This window comes from Pholcus phalangioides, unplaced genomic scaffold (assembly GCF_987345545.1).
Source record: "Pholcus phalangioides strain wild (caught in Gottingen) unplaced genomic scaffold, Ppha-v1.0 ptg000032l_1, whole genome shotgun sequence".
NCBI classification, from domain to species: Eukaryota; Metazoa; Arthropoda; class Arachnida; order Araneae; family Pholcidae; genus Pholcus; species Pholcus phalangioides.
The window spans coordinates 244,559-265,482 of NW_028301622.1; the positions used below are offsets into that span (position 1 = coordinate 244,559).

The 20,924-nt window shown below is 41.7% G+C and overlaps 1 protein-coding gene and 1 non-coding gene across 2 annotated transcripts in view; both read right to left on the reverse strand.

Moving 5' to 3' along the window:
- Positions 1 to 16,517, reverse strand: part of LOC149066105 (putative carbonic anhydrase 3) — a 35,180-nt gene extending 18,663 nt beyond the window's left edge. The window contains exons 1-2 of the mRNA XM_089253152.1: positions 16,466 to 16,517; positions 11,565 to 11,627 (exon numbers count right to left, since the gene is read on the reverse strand). Coding sequence (XP_089109278.1) covers positions 11,565 to 11,627; positions 16,466 to 16,511 — 109 coding nt within the window. The 5' untranslated portion in view covers positions 16,512 to 16,517. The remainder of the gene's footprint in view (positions 1 to 11,564; positions 11,628 to 16,465) is intronic.
- Positions 16,518 to 19,737: 3,220 nt separating this feature from the next.
- On the reverse strand, positions 19,738 to 19,809 carry TRNAA-GGC (transfer RNA alanine (anticodon GGC)). Its single transcript has one exon. It is a non-coding gene; the product is annotated as a tRNA-Ala (tRNA).
- Between the last annotated feature and the right edge of the window lie 1,115 nt (positions 19,810 to 20,924).

A 20,924-nucleotide genomic window follows, 5' to 3' on the forward strand; every position in this document is an offset into this window, starting at 1 on the left:
TACGCGTACACGCACATTCCCGCATGTACCGATTCGTTGGGGGGTTCCGGGGGGGGGTGCATGTGTGGTGTAAGAGTAGTAGGTAGGGGCTCGGGGATCCATGATGTTCAGCCACCTCGTTGGGCAATTTGCCTGTTGTGGCGTTGTATTTGTATTTGTATGGAAGGGTAACAACAACGACAACAAACCGACCATGACCCCTGATCTGTCCCCATAAGGGGATATAAGCTGCTTACCCAGAGGGTTCGGGCCATGGTGGAAGAGTGATGCGACGCCCGGAGCACTAAGCACCGAAAGACCATCAGAGGGGAAGAAGATACAAAATTGAGATTACATAACGGCAGGTACTTACAAAGATACTAGCACTTTACCAGCGGACCTCGAAGGGGGCTAGGAAAAACTATAGATATACGCACCCAGCAGCCGAAAGATTAGGAATACCCTGTTACTCACCGATAATATCGTGTGGGACTTCCTCTGTGGCTTTGATGACAGCAGATACTCTTCTATGAATCATGTTCTTCACACTAGTCTGAGATAATTGCAACTCCGTGGGAGGGTGCATTGTCCTGCCGGGAATAGCATGCTCCCCAGTCCGTGATGCTTGAACAGTTGTCCTGTGGAATGCGGATCCATGCCTTCGTGCTACTTGCGCCATACACGGATCCTGCCATCAACGTCATGAAGAAGAAATCTTGATTCGTCAGACCAGACAATATTCTTCCATTCATCAAGTGTCGAACTTTCCAATTTTGGCGTTCTCTTCCCCGCAAAAGCCGTTTCCTTCGGTTTTGCACCGAAAGAGACTCTTGTTAGTCGCCCGCAATTAGAACCAATTCGTTTTAAGATCCGCCTTGTAGAGCGTACGGATATGCTTTCTGATGATTCTGAGTTGTATTGCGCTGCAATTTGTTGCGTTGCAGCTCGTCTGTTGCTGCGCACAATGCATGTCATTCGCCTGGCACCTCTTTCGTTCAAAAGCGATTTCCGTCCAATATTTCTCTTTCCGCTCGAAGTTTTTTGACTAAGCTGCCATTCCTTGAAGAATCGAGATGTTGTTGTACGAGAAAGGCCAAGAAGATCAGCGGTTTAGAAAATACTGGAACCACCCCTTCTGGTGCTCACAATCATGCCACGTTCAAAGTCACTCAAATCTCTTGTTTTCCCTATGAACAGGCAAACTGCAACTTTAACTGGTGCTTCTGACCAAAAGAAAGCCTTTTATCAGCAAATCCGGCTTATTACGTCAGCGCACATCCTGCACAGGCGAGTCGAAGTTTGAGAGAGAGGGATGTTCCTAATTTTTTTCCACTGAGTTGTATATATATACAATACTGTATACAACAATCACAAAAGAGACAAATGCGGAATAGAAACGCTGTGCCAGTGCAGGGGGGGGGGGGGGGGAACAAAATACGAAGATGGAAAAATGGCCTATAGACAAGCATTATGCATGCAGCAAGCAGATGCAGAAGTGCAAAATAAAACGTTATGTTACATATGTCACAATGTTACATATGGTACAGGGCGAAAACGATGTACGAGTACAGTGAACTGTGGCAGAGTTACAGGAAGCGTATGAACATATGATGAAACTTGGTGCCGAAAATACAGAAAATATTATGCCCCTCTAATAGTCTGAGAAAGGAAGTGTTCCAAAGCACTGAATAGGCAATCATCAATGTTCGCAGCTTACCTCAACGCTCTTGACCAACAACGCGCATTTTGAAAATCACTTATCCAACCCACCGCTTAACGATGAGTCATTGCCAATTGAAACTTCGGAGACGATTTCGGCATCCGTGAAAACTTCATGGCTTGTAACGTCTCGTCGTTTAGGGAAGCGAATTGACTTCGGCAATTAGAGACAATTATTTCTTAATTAAAAAATATAATTTTTTATTTACATCTTCAGATACTAACGGCACTCAGGCCTACACTTCGGTGTTTACCGATCGACTGACTCTTCTTTTTCTTTCATGCGCGCAGACACACGTAGATCGTCCGTGACGTCACAGCTGTCAGTTTTTATTTGCTGAAGGTGGCATCGCAGTACCCCCTTCGCAGTGTTCTTGAACACGTTAAGACACGAACCTGTCCACAAACTTGACTTTGCGACCGGGCCGCGTCTTTCGAACGTCCTTCCTTTCGGGTCTCAATGTGGTGAGTCGCTGGTACGTACTTCTCGGCTTGATGACGTTGGGACTTCAGCATCTTCAGGCATGAAAACGGGATTGATTCGATCGACGCGCACGACGTACGGCTTTCCCTTCTTTAGTATCTTGAAGACATCTTTCTTCCGCTGTAGCACCGGATAAGGGCCTTCATATGGTGACTCCAAGCGACCTCTCACCCTGTCGATCCGCAAGAACATATGCGAGCATCTTGCGAGGTCCTTGTGGATGAAGATATCTGTAGAACCGAGAGATGACGTCGGCTTTGGTCAAAAATTCTGGAATAGTATCCTCAATATCTCTACGTAGGTCTTCGGATCGCTCAACTGCGTTGAAGTCTCGAGGAATTCTCCCGGAAGTCGTATGGTTGAGCCGTACACCAGTTCGGCTGAACTCACCTGGATATCTTCCTTCAGGTACGCTCGGAAGCCAAAGAGGATTGTCGGCAGTGATTCTGTCCACCTGAAAGAACTAAGAGACTTTATTGCACATTTTAGAGAACTGTAAGTTTTCTATCAAACCATTGTATTTAGGGTTATACGGCGAAGTTTCTTTTCTTCGCGAAGTTCCTTTTCTTTCGATCCCCAACAGATTAGTCAGTTCATCGAACAGGCATGATTTGTATTGTCTACCCTGGTAGGTCGTGATGTACTCAAGAACTCCGAATCTGGACACCCATTCTGTGAAAAGCGTTTTAGCTACCGTTTGTGCCGTTATATCCACTATTGGATACGCTTCCGACCAGCGAGTTGATCGATCTATGAATGTTAAGCAATAAGTCTTGCCTTCGAATTTGTGCAAAGGGCCTACCAAGTCACAGTGTATGTGTTGGAACCGTGATGTTGGTGAATAGTATTTACCCAGTTCGGATTTCGTATGCTTCACGATTTCACTTCGCTGACAGTCAAGGCATGTCTTGGCCCACTCACGACAATCTTTATTGATTGATTGGCCAGACAAATCTTTCTTTCACTGAATTCAAGGATTTCTTGATTCCCGGGTGTGCTAAACGATGCAGATTAGAGAAGGCACTTTTGCGTAGCGATTTTGTTACATATGGTCATGCTTTACCCGTGAATATGTCACAACAAACCATGGTTTTTGAATTTGGCATAGACCTTTTTTTTCAATTTCAGCACTGAATTTTCGTCATTAAGATATCTTTTTAATTCAGTATCTTATTTTGTTCTGAAGCGAGTTCGTCGTAATTCAAAGGACCTGGCATTCGTGTTTCCGCTATGCGCGACAATGCGTCGGCTGCCGTATTTCTTTCACTGGCCACATGGACTATGTCGGTTGTGAATTCGGACATGTAAGAAAGCCAAGGAGACTGTCTCTGAATAATTATCACCTGCCTTTCGAAAAGCATAGATGATCGGCTTATGATCGGTCTGGATTTAGCACAGTCGTGTTTCTAGCATATGCTTAAAATTTTTTACTGATTCGTAAATGGCAAGTAATTCTCTGTCGAAAACTCGAATATTTTTGTTGTTTTTTATCAACATTGAACACGCTCATTATTTTCGAGAGTGTTCTATGTTGCACCAATTGCTTTGTCACTGGCACTACACTGAAGTATTAATTTCCCGTCAACGTTAGGAAGTACTAACAGTGTTGCTGTTTTTAGAGCGACTTAGGAATTTTCGAATGCAGTATTTAGTTCTGCATTTCACTCTATTTTTTTCGTCTGATCATTCTTTTTTGTTGACCCTTTGAGTAGGTTGGTTAAAGGTGATAAAATTTGAGCGGCATTTCTAATGAATCGGCGAGAGAAATTTATTAATCCAAGATATTTTCTGAGTTTGTCAATGCAAATGAGTTTAGAGAAATCTTGTATAGCCGTAATCTCTTGGATTCGAGTGGCCGTAAATGCTGAAGCACACTACACTGACGTGACGCGATTATCATGTCTCGTCAGAGACGTTGTGAATTCTGATTCGTGGAAATTCTGTGACGTTGAAATTATATGGCATGAAATTATATGGCATGAAATTCCCACGTCAGAGAATTTCCACGAATTTACAACGTCTCTGACACGACGTGAAAACACATCACGTCAGTGCAGTGTGTTTCAGCCTTAAGCCGTCATCGGTAATTTCGTGACCTAAGATAGTGACTTTAGGTTGGCCATAAACGCATTTTGAAACATTAATATTCATACCATGGGCATCGAGCCTCTCCAGAACCTTCTCTACGTGTTGCATGTGTTGTTGCTCGTTTTCGGAAAAAATTAGAACATCATCTAAGTAGCATATGGCGAAATCGAAAGAATGTAAAACTTCATTCATAAACCTTTGGAAGGTTTGTGCGGCGCATTTAAGTCCGAAATTTAGATACAAAACTTCGAAACTTCCGAAAGGGGTCACGAGGGCTGTTTTAGGAATATCTTCGTTTGATACAGGAATATGGAAATAAGCTTGAGCAGTGTTCAATTTCATGAATATCGTTTTGCCGTGCAACACATTCGCCAGATCGTGAATATGTGGGATAGGATATCTATCGAGCGAAGTAACCGCATTTAGACGACGATAATCTCCGCATACCCTGTATGAGCCATCTGGTTTCTGAACCGCGTGGATCGGTGATAACCAAGGTGATCTTGACGGTCTACATAATCCTTGATCCATAAGATATTCAAACTCTTTTTTTCACTTTCTTAGGATCTGTAGATGTCCCGATTCCTCGAGATCTCCTCGATTTCGAATACAGCGGCGGACCTTTTGTTTGTATGCAATACACCGTGTCGTGTTTGACTGATTTGCGAAAATTCGTTGTGGGATTTATGAGTTCTGGAAATTTTTCAGAATGTCCACATACTTAGAGCTGTTCAAAATCACCCGAGTTTCAGATTGCAAAATGTTTTGTATTTTAACAATTACATGCAAATTCGTTTTACAGTACAGAAGAGCTTTTTGTTTTTCAAGTCTTCTAAAGAGAGTGAACCAAAATTTTTCAAGACTTCAGCTCCAATAATCGGAATTGAGAATGGGGCAATGATGAAACTCAATTCAAAACACCTTCGTAATCAAAGGTCAACGTTTAAAACTCTTTGACCTAAAATCGGAATTTCAGTGCCATTGGCAGCAAACAAATGTCGATCGGAAGGCCTCAGTTTACAGTTCGATGGGGACGGTATGCATGACACGTCACTTCCAGAATCAATCAAAAATTGTCAGTGAGTGTGTCTGTCGAAGATATGCAATCGGTTTTGTGTTTGTGCTGCACCGTTTTCAATGCCATTCGACGATGCAGCACACCTCATTCGTTTTTTGCATTTCGAAAGTTACAAGTTTTACGACATTTATACGACTTTTCCCCGAATCGTTCATGGTAATAGCAAATATTTGTTTCCTGTTGCTGATTGTGTTTTAGGGCATAAGGCCTTCGATAGCGAGCCTTTGAGCTTGGCCTGTGCTGTGTAGTAGGAAAACTCATCCATTTTTCGCGAAAGCTCAGCTACGGCTTTTCGTAAGTCAGCAATTTCATCACTTTTCGATGCGGATGGCCCATCCGATATTGCATACAAATTTGCATCGATGAAAACTTCGCAAATATTTATCGGCTATGAGGGCTAATTCTGACAAGTCCACTGTTGCAACGTTCAATATTGCCTGCACGTTAGCGGGGAGCTTTTCGAGGAACAAAATTTTGGGAAATTCCTCAGTTACTGAGCTTTTAGCTAACTCCTTCATTTGTCGTAACAAAGTAGATGGTTTCTTATCCCCTAGCTGTAACTCGGAAGGCAATCTCCGGATTTGTTGAGTTTATGAGTCCGTGAAATTCCTCCAACAATCGTTTTTTTTATGGTTTCGTATTTACCAGTGCTTGGGAATTGACTACGACATCGGTCACAGCAGGCAACGTTTCCGAATTCAAGTATGCCAACAAAGTATTGTACACTGCTGGCCACCCAAATTGCAACACCAAGAAAGACAAGAGATATCGCAACAATATTTATTTTGTAGATAACATGTTGACCAAGCATCAAATGATTAAATTTATAGACTTCTGTGAAGTGTGGTTCCTGCCAAAATCAGTAGCCAGAGTAGCCGCCATTGTTGGAGATCACCGCTGCCACACGCCTCGGCATTGATTCAAAGAGACTTTGGATGTGTTCTTGGGGTACAGCAGACCAAGCAGCTTCCACGCGTTGCCAAAGTTGATCTGGTGTGGCAGCTGGGGATGTAATCTGGGTCAATCGTTGAGCAACCATGGACCACATGTTTTCTATCGGCGAAAGATCCGGAGAGCGAGCTGGCCAGGGAAGCAATTCAATCTGGCGATTCACGAAGAACCTTTGGACAATGCGTGCCACGTGTGGTCGCGCATTATCCTGTTGAAATATGGCTGTGGGCAAGCCCTGAAGGTAAGGAAGGACAACTGGCTCCAACACCTCGGAGATGTAGCGCTGGCTTTTTAAAGTACCGGCAATGCGTACTAGAGGAGTGCGAGAGTGATATCCAATACCGCCCCATACCATAATACCCGGTGCAGGACCAGTGTGGCGGTGCATAACGCAGCTGTTCAGCATCCTCTCTCCACGGTGTCTCCAGACTCGAATCCGACCATCGTGGTGTTGCAGACAGAAGCGTGACTCGTCAGTAAAGACAATTTCATTCCATTGTGCCGTCCACATCCTTCTTTCATCGCACCATTGGCGGCGGAGACGTCTGTGGTTCTGCGTCAAGGGTAGACGAAGCAATGGACATCTTGTGGACAGACCATTCTGCTGTAAACGGCGTCGAATGGTACGCGCAGACACTGGATGATGCGGTACAGACACTGGATGATGCGGTACAGACTGAATGTGCTGTGCTATGGCTCGTGATGTGGCTGAGCGATCCGTCACTGCCATACGCACAATACGCCTGTCATCACGTGAAGTGGTGCACTGAGGTGGATGCGATCGAACACGTCGGTCCGTCGTACCCTCCTGCATCCAACGATCACATATCCGCATTACAGTTGTTTGGTTTCGTCCAACACGACTACCGATTTCCCTGAAAGATAATCCACAATCTCGGTGGGCCACTATCCTTCCTCTGTCGAACTCGAATACTTGATCAAAAGATGATCGCTGTTTTCTACGAGGCATAATTGATCGTTTTTTTTGAAAAAACCACAAGAAAAACACAATTGCCGTACTTCAAATCGTCGAAATCTCCAAGCCTTAAATAGCGCTTTGAAGTGGCGCCACAGGCGCGCGTGATGTGCGTCTGCGCTGAAATTCTAATCATTTGCATATCTCACCTCCGCTAATGCATGTTGTAAATTTAATATTATTTGCATGCTTCCTTCAGGGTGTTGCATTTATGGTGGTCAGCAGTGTACTTTGTATAACTGAAGTTATTTTAGAAATTTCAAAGTTCGCCTCTCGACCTGAGTAAACGATATTGCGATATTATTATTCCACACAGGTGGGATTTTTACTGCCACGTGCGCTAATTCGATCGCGGTTGCATTTTCGGAATTTGAATTTTCAGCCATTTTCCGCAAATCGTTCGGTGAGCAGCAAATTTAATTCGTAAATTTCAATGCTTAAACAATTGCTCAGAAAAATTCACCAACGAAATTGCATGTCCAAAATGGGCATTTTCGTCACGATACAGCTATTATAGCACATACCCATACCTGTAACGAAATCTGGCGCCGTGTATCCAAGTTTAGATTTACATCGAAGGCTGCTGTTCTCCGGGTCACCAAATGCAACGTCTCGGGAGGCGATGTGACTTCGGTAATTAGAAACATTACTTCTTAATTAAAAAATATAATTTTATATTTACATCTTCGGATACTAACGGTTAACGGGCGTTTACACTCTTCGGTGTGTACCGATCGACTCAAGGGCGTAGCGAGGGGGGGGGACTTGGGGGTCTGGTTCCCCCCCCCCCCCGAAATGTGAGAAAATGACCGAAAAAAGGGAAAAAGATGGCCAAATCCATTGTTCTGTCACTTTGCCCCCCCCCCCAAAATGAAAGTGGTTCCCCCCCCCGAACGAAATTTCTGGCTACGCCCCTGCATCGACTGACTCTTCTTCTTTTCCCTCATGCGCACACACAGCAACACCTTCCACCTTCTGGCACACACACACACACATAGATCGTCCGTGACGTCACAGCTGTCAGTTTTTATTTGCTGCAGGCGGCACCCAGGCTATTGGTGTCTAATGATAACATTTCACCAGCATCTTTTCCCCTGCTTCCTCGCAACTAGGGATTTATTTTAAAAGCTTCAGGATTTCGTCGGATGCCTTTGTTGTTTCTTGGTTATGGTCGCAAAAAAGCAAGTCTTGTTCCTAATTTTTCTTTACAAACGTTTCCGTTACGTTTTCCATGCTTCTACAGGCCAGTGAATGACTTTTTTCATAGAATTTTTTTCTTTTTTTAATGTTTTGGAGAATGGGAAGGGAAATCATTCTAATCTCCAATAAGATATCGAAACAACATTTTTGTACACTTATCTGATGTTTTATATCTCCCCCTTGGTCCATTGGCTGAAGCATTGGAGAGTATAAAAATCACTTTAATTTCCCCCAATTGTTTTGGTCATTGTTAAACGGAATTATCTGGTCTGTAACTCTTATCCCACTGATGCAGATAATCACTATTATTACAGTTTTAAAATAGCCATGTTTAAAATACAAACCTCGGTAATCCGAATAGGTCCCGGTGCCTATTGTTCGGATTAGCTGCATATTCTGCCAATTATGATTCTATCATAATTACGTTCTAGTCGCAAAAATATTTTCATCTCACTTAGACTATCACATTGTATCTTGCAATAGCTATCATTTTCTGCCATTGGAAATTCTCAGAAATTTTAGCAATAGTTGAGAACTTTACTTGCCTTTGACATTATTTATTTTGATTGCAGCTGCAGTCGGCCCCGTATTCGCGGGAGTTACGTTCCGGTTGTGACCGCGAATACGGAAATCCGCGAATAACCGAAACCATAGGTTTTTCATTATATATCTTGTTTATTGAACATCATAAGAAAGAACAGGGTGACACAGAGGTAGACGGGAATGTAAAAGAAGGTGCCGCAATTGTTGACGATGTTTTCTGAAAGAACAATGGGATTTCTGTTCGCCATTTCTTCTTCTTCATATCATCAAGTATTTAGAACATTCTCAAGTTTTCCCCACTTCAACATGCCGACTTCTTCGTACTTGTCCCAGAAGTCTTTTCCACACTTCTTTTGAAATCCCAGGCTGCGGTCTCCGGCTTTTTCTGACTCCTCCTCCACTCGGCAGCCAAAGCGACCCTATGGAAAGATATGATAAAGAGTGGCAGCAAGCATGGGATACCGTCGACAAACCAGGGCGGTCAACACACGAGATTCTACCGAGGGTCAGAAACAAGATGAATAAATGGAGAAGGGAGAGTATCATGTTCGTTACAGGGCATGGGCCCTCTACCGCCAACTTGCGAAGGTTTAAGGTGGTACCGTCAGACAGGTGTGGGTGCGGCCAGATAGGCACGAAAATGCAATGCGCAACAGCCTGCCCGCACACGGCACACCTACGTTTTAACGCGCCAGCCGAGAGGTAGATCGCAGCTTGGACAAAGAACATCCTGGACAGACCCGAGCTGACGAGAAAATTGGCAGATCTTGTTGCATTCCTTCGGAACAACCCAGAAAAAGTCAGGTAAATGGGTCCAGAGAGACAGGAAGCCGAGCAGATGCAACAAGAACCGACACCGCTAAGGCGATCGACGAGACTATCTGCCAGGCGCCGATACACGGAGATATCTACATCCGCGTCGGAGTCAGAAGAAAGCGAACCATCTGCCGCCGGACCAGCGAACCCGAAGCTGACAACCCACGTGAAGAGAAAATCTCGAAAATGGGAAAAGAGGCCTACTAACTGGACCGCAGTGAATAGAGGCACGGCGCCCACCAGTTAGCCCAATAAAAGAGTTGACAAGCCCACACGGCATGAACATCGAAAGAGGCCGAGAGCCCATGATCAGCTTATGCCACAATCGTGAAAAGGGAAAAGAGGCTAAAAGCCCACTAGAGTTGCACAAGGAAAGAGGCCAAGAGCTCACAGCTTGCCCAACATTAATATTTTCTTATTATTTTTATTTATACTTATTATTTTATTATTACTTGTTTTTTTATTATTATTTTCCCTTCATCATTTATTTATTTTTCTTATTTTTATAACTATTATTTTTTTCTCCTTTTTTATTGATTTTCCTCTCTGTTTTCTTATTCTTCTTATTTTTCCCTAACACGGCCGGACTGCCAGCTGGAGTCTTTCCGGCACGACCACGCCCTCCATGGTACAGAGCTTATATCGCGCTGGTGCGACAGGTCCTGGACGTGCTCGGTTCGTTTAGTTTAGTTTAGTTTAGTAGCACTAGAAAGATGAGCCATGCTAAACACGCACAACTCAAATTTTGTAAGCAAAACACGTGAATGACGCGCTGAGTGTTGCTGAAAACTTTTTTCCAATAAAGGTAAAAAACCGCGAATACGGGAGGGAGGGGGCGATTGTACTTTCTTCGCCTTCGACAATTTTTTTTTGAAGTGATCGGCCACTTTACTCACCTTTGGTTTTTTTCTTTGCTCCAATTTGCAACTTGCTTTTTAGAGTTTTTTTTTGTAATGGCAACTTGCTTTTGACAATACTTTTTTGCCTGTAATTGGCAACTTTACTTGCCTTTGACAATGAATGCTATTTGGCTTTAGTTGGCATTTTAAAGACAGCTTTACTTGCCTTTGACAATGAATGCTATTTGGCTTTAGTTGGCATTTTAAAGGCAGCTTTACTTGCCTTTGACAATGAATGCTATTTGGCTTTAGTTGGCATTTTAAAGACAGCTTTACTTGCCTTTGACAATGAATGCTATTTGGCTTTAGTTGGCATTTTAAAGGCAGCTTTACTTGCCTTTGACAATGAATGCTATTTGGCTTTAGTTGGCATTTTAAAGGCAGCTTTACTTGCCTTTGACTATGCTTTTGCTTACTTGCCTTTGACAATGCTTTTGCTTACTTGCCTTTGACAATGTTTTTGCTTACTTGTCTTTGACAATGTTTTTGCTTACTTGCCTTTGACAATGCTTTTGCTTACTTGCCTTTGACAATGTTTTTGCTTACTTGCCTTTGACAATGCTTTTGGCCTTAATTGAATTTTTTTTTTGCTTGTATTTGACAAATTGTTTTGGTAATAATTGGCGATATCCCGTATGAAAAGAGATTTCTCGTATTTTTATGAAGGAAATATGGTCAGTCTACGTATTGATCGTAATGTGCGTATTGATACTTTTCTACCGGAACACCTTTCGCGGGCTGGATTGAATCTCCTTGGCGGGCCTCATCTGGCCCGCGGCATGGAGGTTCTGCATCCCTGCTATGCAAATCGAAAGCATGTGTAATCCTTACCATATTTTTCTGAATAAGACCACGCTTTTCCATCTTCTGCACAGTGACGCAGTGAGAAATTGGCTATAAAAAAGATAGAATATGTGACATTATATTAACTTTTATAAGTACAGGGTGGTCATAAAATAAGTTTGCCGACGTACGAGTCCTTTGCAAAAATCAACGAATGCGAATGAAATTCGAGATATGGGTGTTTCAGAGTACAGTGAACCCTCGGTTTACGAACGGCTTCGTTTGCGGACAATTGGTTTTGCTCAACGGTAAAAAATTATTTATTTTACGAATTCGTGTTCTCGGTTTACGAACGCACCAGTTGGCAAAAAGCAAGCCTTACGAACACGCAATTCCCTGAGAAACCACCTTTCAGAAGTCTGTGGTCACATGACGATTTGTTTTCTTTTAGAAATATTTAAACAGGTAGATTTCGACTATTCTGATCTAGCCCATGAATCAGCAGTCATTTCAAATTGAACCAAAGAACTTTTCAAAGCAGTTCTTTGATAACAGCATGTGACCAATGCTGTCTTAAGGGCATCTTTGTTCTGTCTTTGCCTTACTAAAAATGCCGGTCTACCAATCTACATGGCTTAGTTTCTAAAATTTTAACCACATCTCAAGTTCATGAGGCCCATGCGTTAAGGCGACACTGCTATTGCAATTCGCTGATGACGTGAAGTTATTCTCTCCAGTGGAAAACACTAGGGGCCTAAGAATTGCATGCCAACAACTTTTCCAGTGGAGTTGTCAGTAAAAGCTACCTATTTCATCATCAAAAAGTGGATCAATGCATTTAGGTAGACGCACCGATCCCGAATATTACCAACTAGGTAATGAAACGTTACAGCAATTGGATACATGCGTGGATTTAGGAATTGCAATGAGCCGCATTCTGGATTTCACTGATCATGATCATGGCATAGTCTGCAAAGCTAATAGAATTTCATATATATTACGTACGGCATACCGTAAGTGTGATGCACATATGTCGTCATATGCTTTCTGTGTGTACATTCGCCTGACTCCGGAGTTCTGTTCGCAAATATGGAGCCCTTACAAAATCAAGGATATGAAGCTCCTCGAAAAGCCACAGAAGTCGTTTACTAAACGAATACCTGGCACGAGCAGCCTATCTTATTGCCAGAGACTTCAATTTCTGGGTTTACACTCGCTGGAATAGCATAGAATCAGAATCGCTGCAGATCTGGAGATGTGCTACAAGCTAGTCCACCAAATTGTTTGTCTACCATCGAGAGAACCTTTCTTTGAGATCATAGACAGGCGAGTTAACCTACGTAGGCATCGCTTCCAAATCAGAATACCAACGGCTAGAAGGGATTGCTTTTTCCATGGATATAGATGCCATGTGGCAAGAATATGTCTTCCATCAGAACTTGTATGCTCCTCCTACGCAAGATTTGCTTCCGCTATTGAGGATTTCGACCTGACTCCGTGTGCGAAGTGCTTCCCGTTCTATTTTTTTTCCCTTCCAGTATAAGTGCATTTCATGCCTTCTGGGGTTATTATTATTGTAAATTTATTTGCAATATAGATATTAGGAAAAACATGTGGCTATAGTACGTGCATCATCGACTCTGTTGTCACTGGTGAGTCGTGCTACTGCGCAAGCCGACAGCCAAACACAAGCGTATATCGGACTGCCTGTAGAAGATTATCAGCTCCTTCGCATCCGTGGTAGAGAATCGCGAAGGACACGTGGAGAGCACCCTCACCTACAATCTTCACTTTCAGTTTGCGAGTTATTCGGTTTACGAACGGACTTGAGGAACGAATTGAATACGAAAACCGAAGGTCGACCGTATGTACTCAAAACAAAAACCTAGCACTCCTGGTTTCGGTTACACCAACAAAATTTCGAATAATTCAAATAGGAATTTAATGCAAAGTGATCGGCGCAGTAAGAAGTCGTAAACGATGTTAAAAACGGTACTTGTAGCACCATAAACGCCGGCGCGCGACGCAGTCAATGTAACATGTGGAAACAATCAACGCAGATCGAATTTCTGACCCTAGAGGGGTTAGAGCACCAACACCTCTGAGTGAGAATCCTCTCCAAGTAAGATCTTCTTTCTTTGCTTGCGTCCTACGCCGGCGTTTATGCTGCTACAGGTACCGTTCTAAAGCCATTCACGGATTTTCGCTTCGCCGATCACTTGGTAATGGATGAAAGTGCGTGTTGCCATCTAAATTTTTTTTTCGAAATTTCGTTGCTTTGACTTTAACCACGAGAGCTATGGTTTTGTTTCTCTTTTCATTCTCGAGCATATACTTTGAAACCTACTATATCAATTCAACGGTTCCAAACCTCAAATTTCATTCGCATTCGTTGATTTTTACTGCTGCTAGTGGGTCGTATATCGGCAAATGAGCACCCTGTACTAGAATAATAAACAGTACATATACAGCAGAGGTAACGGACACCCATAGGACTGTAAATTTTGTCCGTTAACCAGGAGTGTCCGCTAATGGATAGTAAAATAAATTGAGTCCCATATCGACGTAATTAAAAAAAGTGATTGTTAACAAGAGGTCTCCGCTAACGGGTAGTGTACGGTATGGGAGGCTTTTCTGTTCTCAATGTAGGGAAAGAGCGTGCTAACCCAGGTCAACAATACGGAAATGTTCAAAAGTTTCGGCTAGTAGATAGCCTCAGTCTTTTCCAGAATATTTTCTGTCACGTAGCTGCAACTACCATTTCTGGAAGAGAGATGGCACCAAGCTCCCAACACGACCTTCGCAAGTCCGGCTCACCGGTAAGCTCACTTACGTTCTCGGTAATAGACATAAAAAGCAAAATCTGCCCGTTTTTTTTCGGGCGAAATAAAAGATCGTCCCATTGTTAGTGTATTATCGACAGATGCCAAGGGTGATTCGAAACTTTTGGTTCCACTTTATCGCGCACGGAGCGGGGAAAGTTAATAAAATATCTCACCATGGGACAGTGGACCAACGCGTTTCTCTAAACTTGCCAACTTACCCGCGCTGGTCCCCGAGGCGTCTCGTGGTTGCCTACGGCATTTTGTGGTTTGCGTCGAACAAAGACATTTTATTACATTTTCATGCTCTGTGCACGTCGAATGCTCTGTCTATCAGACCCTTAACCCTATTACTAATGACAGGAAACTTTAAAGTACCTTCGTTTCATTTTAATTCCCAAACATTCCTTGCTTACACTAAAGTACCGAAAAAACTGGTACAGACAAGCATTTGCAAATAAAAGAGAAATGCAACCAATCAACGTAATTCGATGCAGTTAGCAACGCCTGTATAAGACAACAGGTAGTTAGGGAAACTGCTAGATCGGTTTCTGCTGCTAAAACAGTGGGTTATCACGATTTAACCACTTCATGTACAAGCTTTTGGCAAGACATTTGAACTGTCTCTATTTGACGAATCGGCGATAAATCTGGTAACTGGTGACCTTGTGTTAACCTAACCGCACGTAAGAAAAAGAAGGGGGGGGGGGGGAATACGTATATAAAAGGAAAAAGTATACTAGATAAAGTCGATGAAAGGTTTTTTTTACAATCCTCTTTTCACCCTCACCTTACGTGTTCTCTTTCGCTCTGACATGCATAGTAAAAAGATGTATAATATATGTAGAAGAAAAAAAGCATTAAAAGGAGGGAAAGAAAAGTTACCTCCGTAGATAGGGGTTACTATAAAATTTCACGATGGTGAAGAGAGGAAAGAAAACACAAATAATTTGTTTGAATTTATTTCATTGGCGTTTGGACGTAAAAGAAATCTCCGCGAGAGCAGGCAGACCTACAACACGGCACTAACATAACATGAAAATTCAAGCATTTCCATGTTTACTTCATCAAATCGAAGACAGACGGCAGCACGAACACATAGCTAGCGCAACTTGACAACATAAATACGTTGGAGCCTCACATGCACTGTGAGGCTCTGTGTTTTTGTGTGCAACCTACAGACAATACGATTTTTCTTCAAATTATTTTCAGTAAATGTTATGTAGAGTTTTAATGCGTTATATGATATATATATTTGCTAAACAGCTTAATTAATCCTTGGAAGGGCAGGCATTTTTCCAAAACCCATAGGGAAAAATGTAAACAGGTGAGCCTACTATGGGACCACGCTGCCCCTTCAAAGAAGAGTTATTATATTGATTTAATATATTTACTTTCTCACCAGGCCGTTATTATTTAAAAAATTCCCTCTCGACAACTTAAATCAAAGTTACCTCCCCCAAGGTGGCCATGACCAACACTTTGGGAACCCCTGTATCAAGGTAATAGAGGTGAAGAAAGTAAACTCTTTTCAGATAGTCGTATCTTAAGGGAGGCAAAATGTTATTTACCTAAATCGGCAGAATTTCTAGGATCAGCTCTGTATATAGGTAGAAGTTTTTATTAAGAAGACACCAACGAATAAGGCAAATACACGAAAATAAAAAGTCCTAATTCATTTCAACACCAATGGGTGCCGTCTTCAGAGGAAAATTTTACTACCAGTCACGCTGACCGAGTTTCCCACTCAGACGTACTTCTTCCGCTGAGCAACCGAGCGTTAAGATTTGGTATTCAACCCAAGTGGGAAACTCGGTCAGCGTGACTAGTGGTTATATTTTTCTCTGAAGACGGCACCCACTGGTGTTGAAATGCATTAGGACTTTTTATTTTCGTGTATTATTCGTTGGTGTCTTCTTAATATTCTTGGGCAAAGTTGATCAACTCTTCTATAGAAGTTTTTAGGCTGTATAGCAACTTTTACAATTACCAGGTGACAGTACATTATACGCGGCAGACCGATTTTCCCCACATTATTTGGCTCTTGGGAGGAGCGATGATCTCCATCACCTCTTTGGATCCGCACCTGAATATAGTACGTGTGTATTGAAATATAACTGTACTTACCAGTTAGCAAAGCTAGAACAGCGATGCAAAAGTCGTACTCCTCCATCGCTGTCGGACTGAAACAAAATTAAGAAGGCGGATGGCAATAAAAGCCATAATAAATCCACAACAAAGATTAAAAATATATAGACTGTCCCAAATTGTTTGCACGGTGGATGTCTCTGCAACCGTCAACCTTAGAAACGTACGTGAAATTACAAAACATTTTCAAATGACGTGCAGTTACTCACGTCTTAAATTTCCCAATAGGTCATATACATGAAAAAATAGAAAAATTTACTTTTTATGTAGACCCTGGTGTGCTGAAACCTCCGATTAGTGAAATGTAAATGCAGCTCTTAGAAGTCATTTAATAAAAAATTTCATATTTTTAAATGCAATATAACGGATAAATTTCACTTTGAAGTTTTCAGCATTTGTCGCCAATAATTGAGACGGTGGTTTACAAATTGCGACACGTAAATTAAACTCTGTTGTTGTAAAAATTCTGCAGTTTGTCGAAATAATTGTCAAGAAATTCAGCTTTTGCGAATAAAAAAATAAAGTGGTTGAGTTCATTCTATTTGTGTGAAGTCCCTAAAAATAGTGACTTTTGATCCAATGGAAACTTACCAACACGTTAATAAGATGCCAAAACATAATTATTTTACATATTCAATATCTCGATAAATATTGCATTTAAAAATATTTATTTTGTTTAATGATTTTTTTCAGAGTGAGATATACCTTTCAATAATTGGAAGTTTTAGTGCAAGGATCTACATAAAAGTACGCGAGCCCTCAAATAAATGTTGAAATTTTAACTGCATAAAGTAAACATTGGACATTGAAGGACCGGACACGCTCCGTTTCCCATCTTTAGGAGATATCGAAGCGTTCTCCGAAAGATGGGTGCATCCGGAATCTTATTAAATAAGTATATTATGTATATATCTATATAAATATGTATAACAGAATAACAAGTCCGACTACAAGAGTAGTATAAACCATAGGCGGAGATAGACTTGGAAGTCTGAGGGGGACACGGTCACTATTTCTGGGGGGGGGGGGGGCACGATGATGATGATGTCAGTTCACATATGCATATATACATTAGATCAGTCAATTTCACCTTTGACGCTGGGGTAATGCAGTGCCCCCCCCCGTATCCCCACCCATGGTATAAATCAACAAAATACGATTAATCGTGGTCTAAGAATCGGAGTCTAAATTGATATTGCAGCGTTCTTAGCAGTTCTGGACTTGAAGTAAACTGCAAAAGCAACTGCAGTGATGAGAACTTTTTTCAAATTAAAAAATATATTTCCAAAGTCAACGGATGCAGAGATATCTACTGTGCAAGCGATTTGGGACAGTCTGTATATACAAATATATAAGAAAAATGCTATGAAGAAAGGATCCATTCCCCGACCACGTCCATCTCAAGAATTTGAAATGAATTCGAAAGTGTTTTTGTGTGAATCCAAATATACGGCGTAAACTGCTACTAATCTGCTGCAAAACGGAAGGGGTTGATAGACGAGCCCAAGTGGAACATAAAACACCCTACCAACCCGGTTTTATCTCTAACCGTTTTCTAGTTGTAGTGGAAAATTGATTAATCATTATTTACCATATCATCCTTATCTGTGCTTCGGTAAGGATCAGACGCACTTTTTGTGCACCGAGTACGATCCCTTTGTTCGGAGATTAGCTGCTGTGCCTCCGGGGACGTAAGGATCTGGTATCCTGTATCTGTATAAATAGATATCTCAAAACATTGTGTTATCTATACCATGTTTTTCGTACATTTTTGGTTTTTAGGTTTTTTCACAAACGCAGCATTTCACTTTTGAGGCTTTTGCTTCTTCGGTTTATTTTAATGAGTGTTTATTAAGGGTTCATTTTTAAGATAAGTGTTTGTATTTACCATTTTTTAAGTTTCATATTCATTTTCTCTCTTGCTTCATATTCATTTTCTCTCTTGCTTCATATTCATTTTCTCTCTTGCTTCATATTCATTTTCTCTCTTGCTTCATATTAATTTTCTCTCTTGCTTCATATTCATTTTCTCTCTTGCTTCATATTCATTTTCTCTCTTGCTTCATATTCATTTTCTCTCTTGCTTCATATTCATTTTCTCTCTTGCTTCAATTTAATTCTCTTCGTTCTTTTGATAGGTTTTTCCCGTCGTTTATTTGTGCATATCAAATTTTAGCCCACGTGGTCGTATAGGAGAGTGTATTGCTTCTCTGTTTTGGCCATTTAGGTACTTTCCCCAGCGTCTTTGATTCACTTTGCTTGGGTGCTTTGGGCGCTAGTATTATCAACCAGAGTAGAATATTTCCCCTCGGGTATTCTTGTAATTTTGCTTTGGACCTAATTTTTTTCGTGTTTGTAATAAAATAGGTATAATTTGTTACGTGTATTTTGTATTGTAACGCCTTTTAGGTTATTGTAATTTTCTGTTAATACTTCTCATTCTCCTATTTTTTAAGTGTAGTTATTTATCATCTAGTTTTCGGCAATAGTGTTAGCATGCCCCGACATCGATTAGTGTTGTGTAGGGTTTTCGACGGGAGGTTTCCATGATCTATGGGGGGGGGGGATAATAGCTGATAGTTTCAAGTGCAAGGGTTGTTTAGAGAGGGAAAGGTTGGGGCTCCAGGTCGAAGCGTTACCGGAGAGAGTTAGGATTTTGGAAAGCCCGGGTATAACGGAGCCACCCGAAGACCAACGGAGTCGAAGAAGTAATCTCCACGAACAACGACAATTCACACAGGGTGATAGTGATAGGGGTATACTTATCGGGGATTCTATGGTTAGGAACTGGGGAATAGGGTGTGTAGCGTTTCATGGTTTAGAGCGCTGTTGTCTTCCTGGGAGGGGGGGGGGGATGATTAGAAACGTTCGAGACGGTTTTCGTAGGTGAAAGCTGCCTGAGCGGGTAGTCACGTAGATGGGAACAGATCAGGTGGGAGTATATATATATATCTTCTCTGAAAGTCACATTTTTAAATCTTGCTGGTTTCATTGATAGGTGGCTTTGTTGGGATGGGATTCACTAGAATAGGCGAGGTGTCTGAGAGTTTTACGATAGGTTTAGGTCAGACCTTTTACTCTTAGATCAAGTAGACAAAAAAATGCGGGTTAGTCAATAATACAAGATATATCATTATTTGACATGAATGTCGCTCTCCACTTGTTAATACAAGATAAACAGAAGACTGGATGTTGTGAAGATATTTATTATTTGAGATGTTAATTTTTTAAGGAAGGAAAAAACTCATCTCTGCCTCTACCGGGAGTCGAACCCGGGTCCCTCGATTGCCGGACGAGTGCTCTGACCGCTAAGCTACAGAGGCTACTGACATACAGCATTCATGTCATATATATAGCCCTCTGGTGGCTCGTCGTCCATGAGCTATTAGCTGATCGGTTCACCGTCCATTGCACGGTTCCGTTCGGCACATATACGCTCTAGCGAAGGAAAATCTCTATCTCCTCTGTAGCTTAGCGGTCAGAGCACTCGTCCGGCAATCGAGGGACCCGGGTTCGACTCCCGGTAGAGGCAGAGATGAGTTTTTTCCTTCCTTAAAAAATTAACATCTGAAATAATAAATATCTTCACAACATCCAGTCTTCTGTTTATCTTGTATATCATTATTGATGGAGAAATACCCATCTCCATTCTGAGTAGGATAACTTCTCGATTGATGTTAATTCACAAGGCAAATTAAAATGTGTGCTACTAAATTCCAGGAGCTTGGGCAATAAGAAATATTTTTTAGAAACTATAATAACTGTGAAGGGCCTAGCTAGATCTTATAGCCATTACAGAATCTTGGGCAAATGATGAACCCTTTTTACTCATCTCAGGATGCGATGCAGGATATAATTAGAAATAGATCTTGCACGGACGGGGGGGGGGGAGAAGAGGGTGGAGCCTTGATTAACGGGAAATCGAGTTTGCAGGCTAGAGCGTGTAAGGGTAATGATATTGAAATTACTTGGGTTGAGCTTGAAAACAAAAGGCGTCTTTAGCTTATTGTAGGGGTTTGTTGTAATCCACTGAATAGGGATACAAACTACATAGCCAAATTTCATGATGAAATTTCCCACATGTGTAAGTATAAGAGTGTAGTTATTTTAGGTGATTTCAGCTTTCTGGGTATCTATTGGGAGAACCTTTCAGCTAGGGATCAACATAAAAGAGGCTTTTTTAATTTTGTGCTCGATAATTTTTTGCATCAGAAGCCACTAGGTAGTACTGCTATTTCGGATTAAGTTTTCAATACTAATGAGGATCTTGTTGAACATGTTTCGATGAGGACGAGTTTTCTTTCAGTGATCATAGTGTCGTTAGTTTTATCTGTAGCTTTTCTTCAGGTAAAGATGATAACAGAATAATGGTTCCTTGCTTTCGTAGAACCACCTTTGATTTTCTTGAGAGAAAAGATATCGGGAATTTTCAAACGCC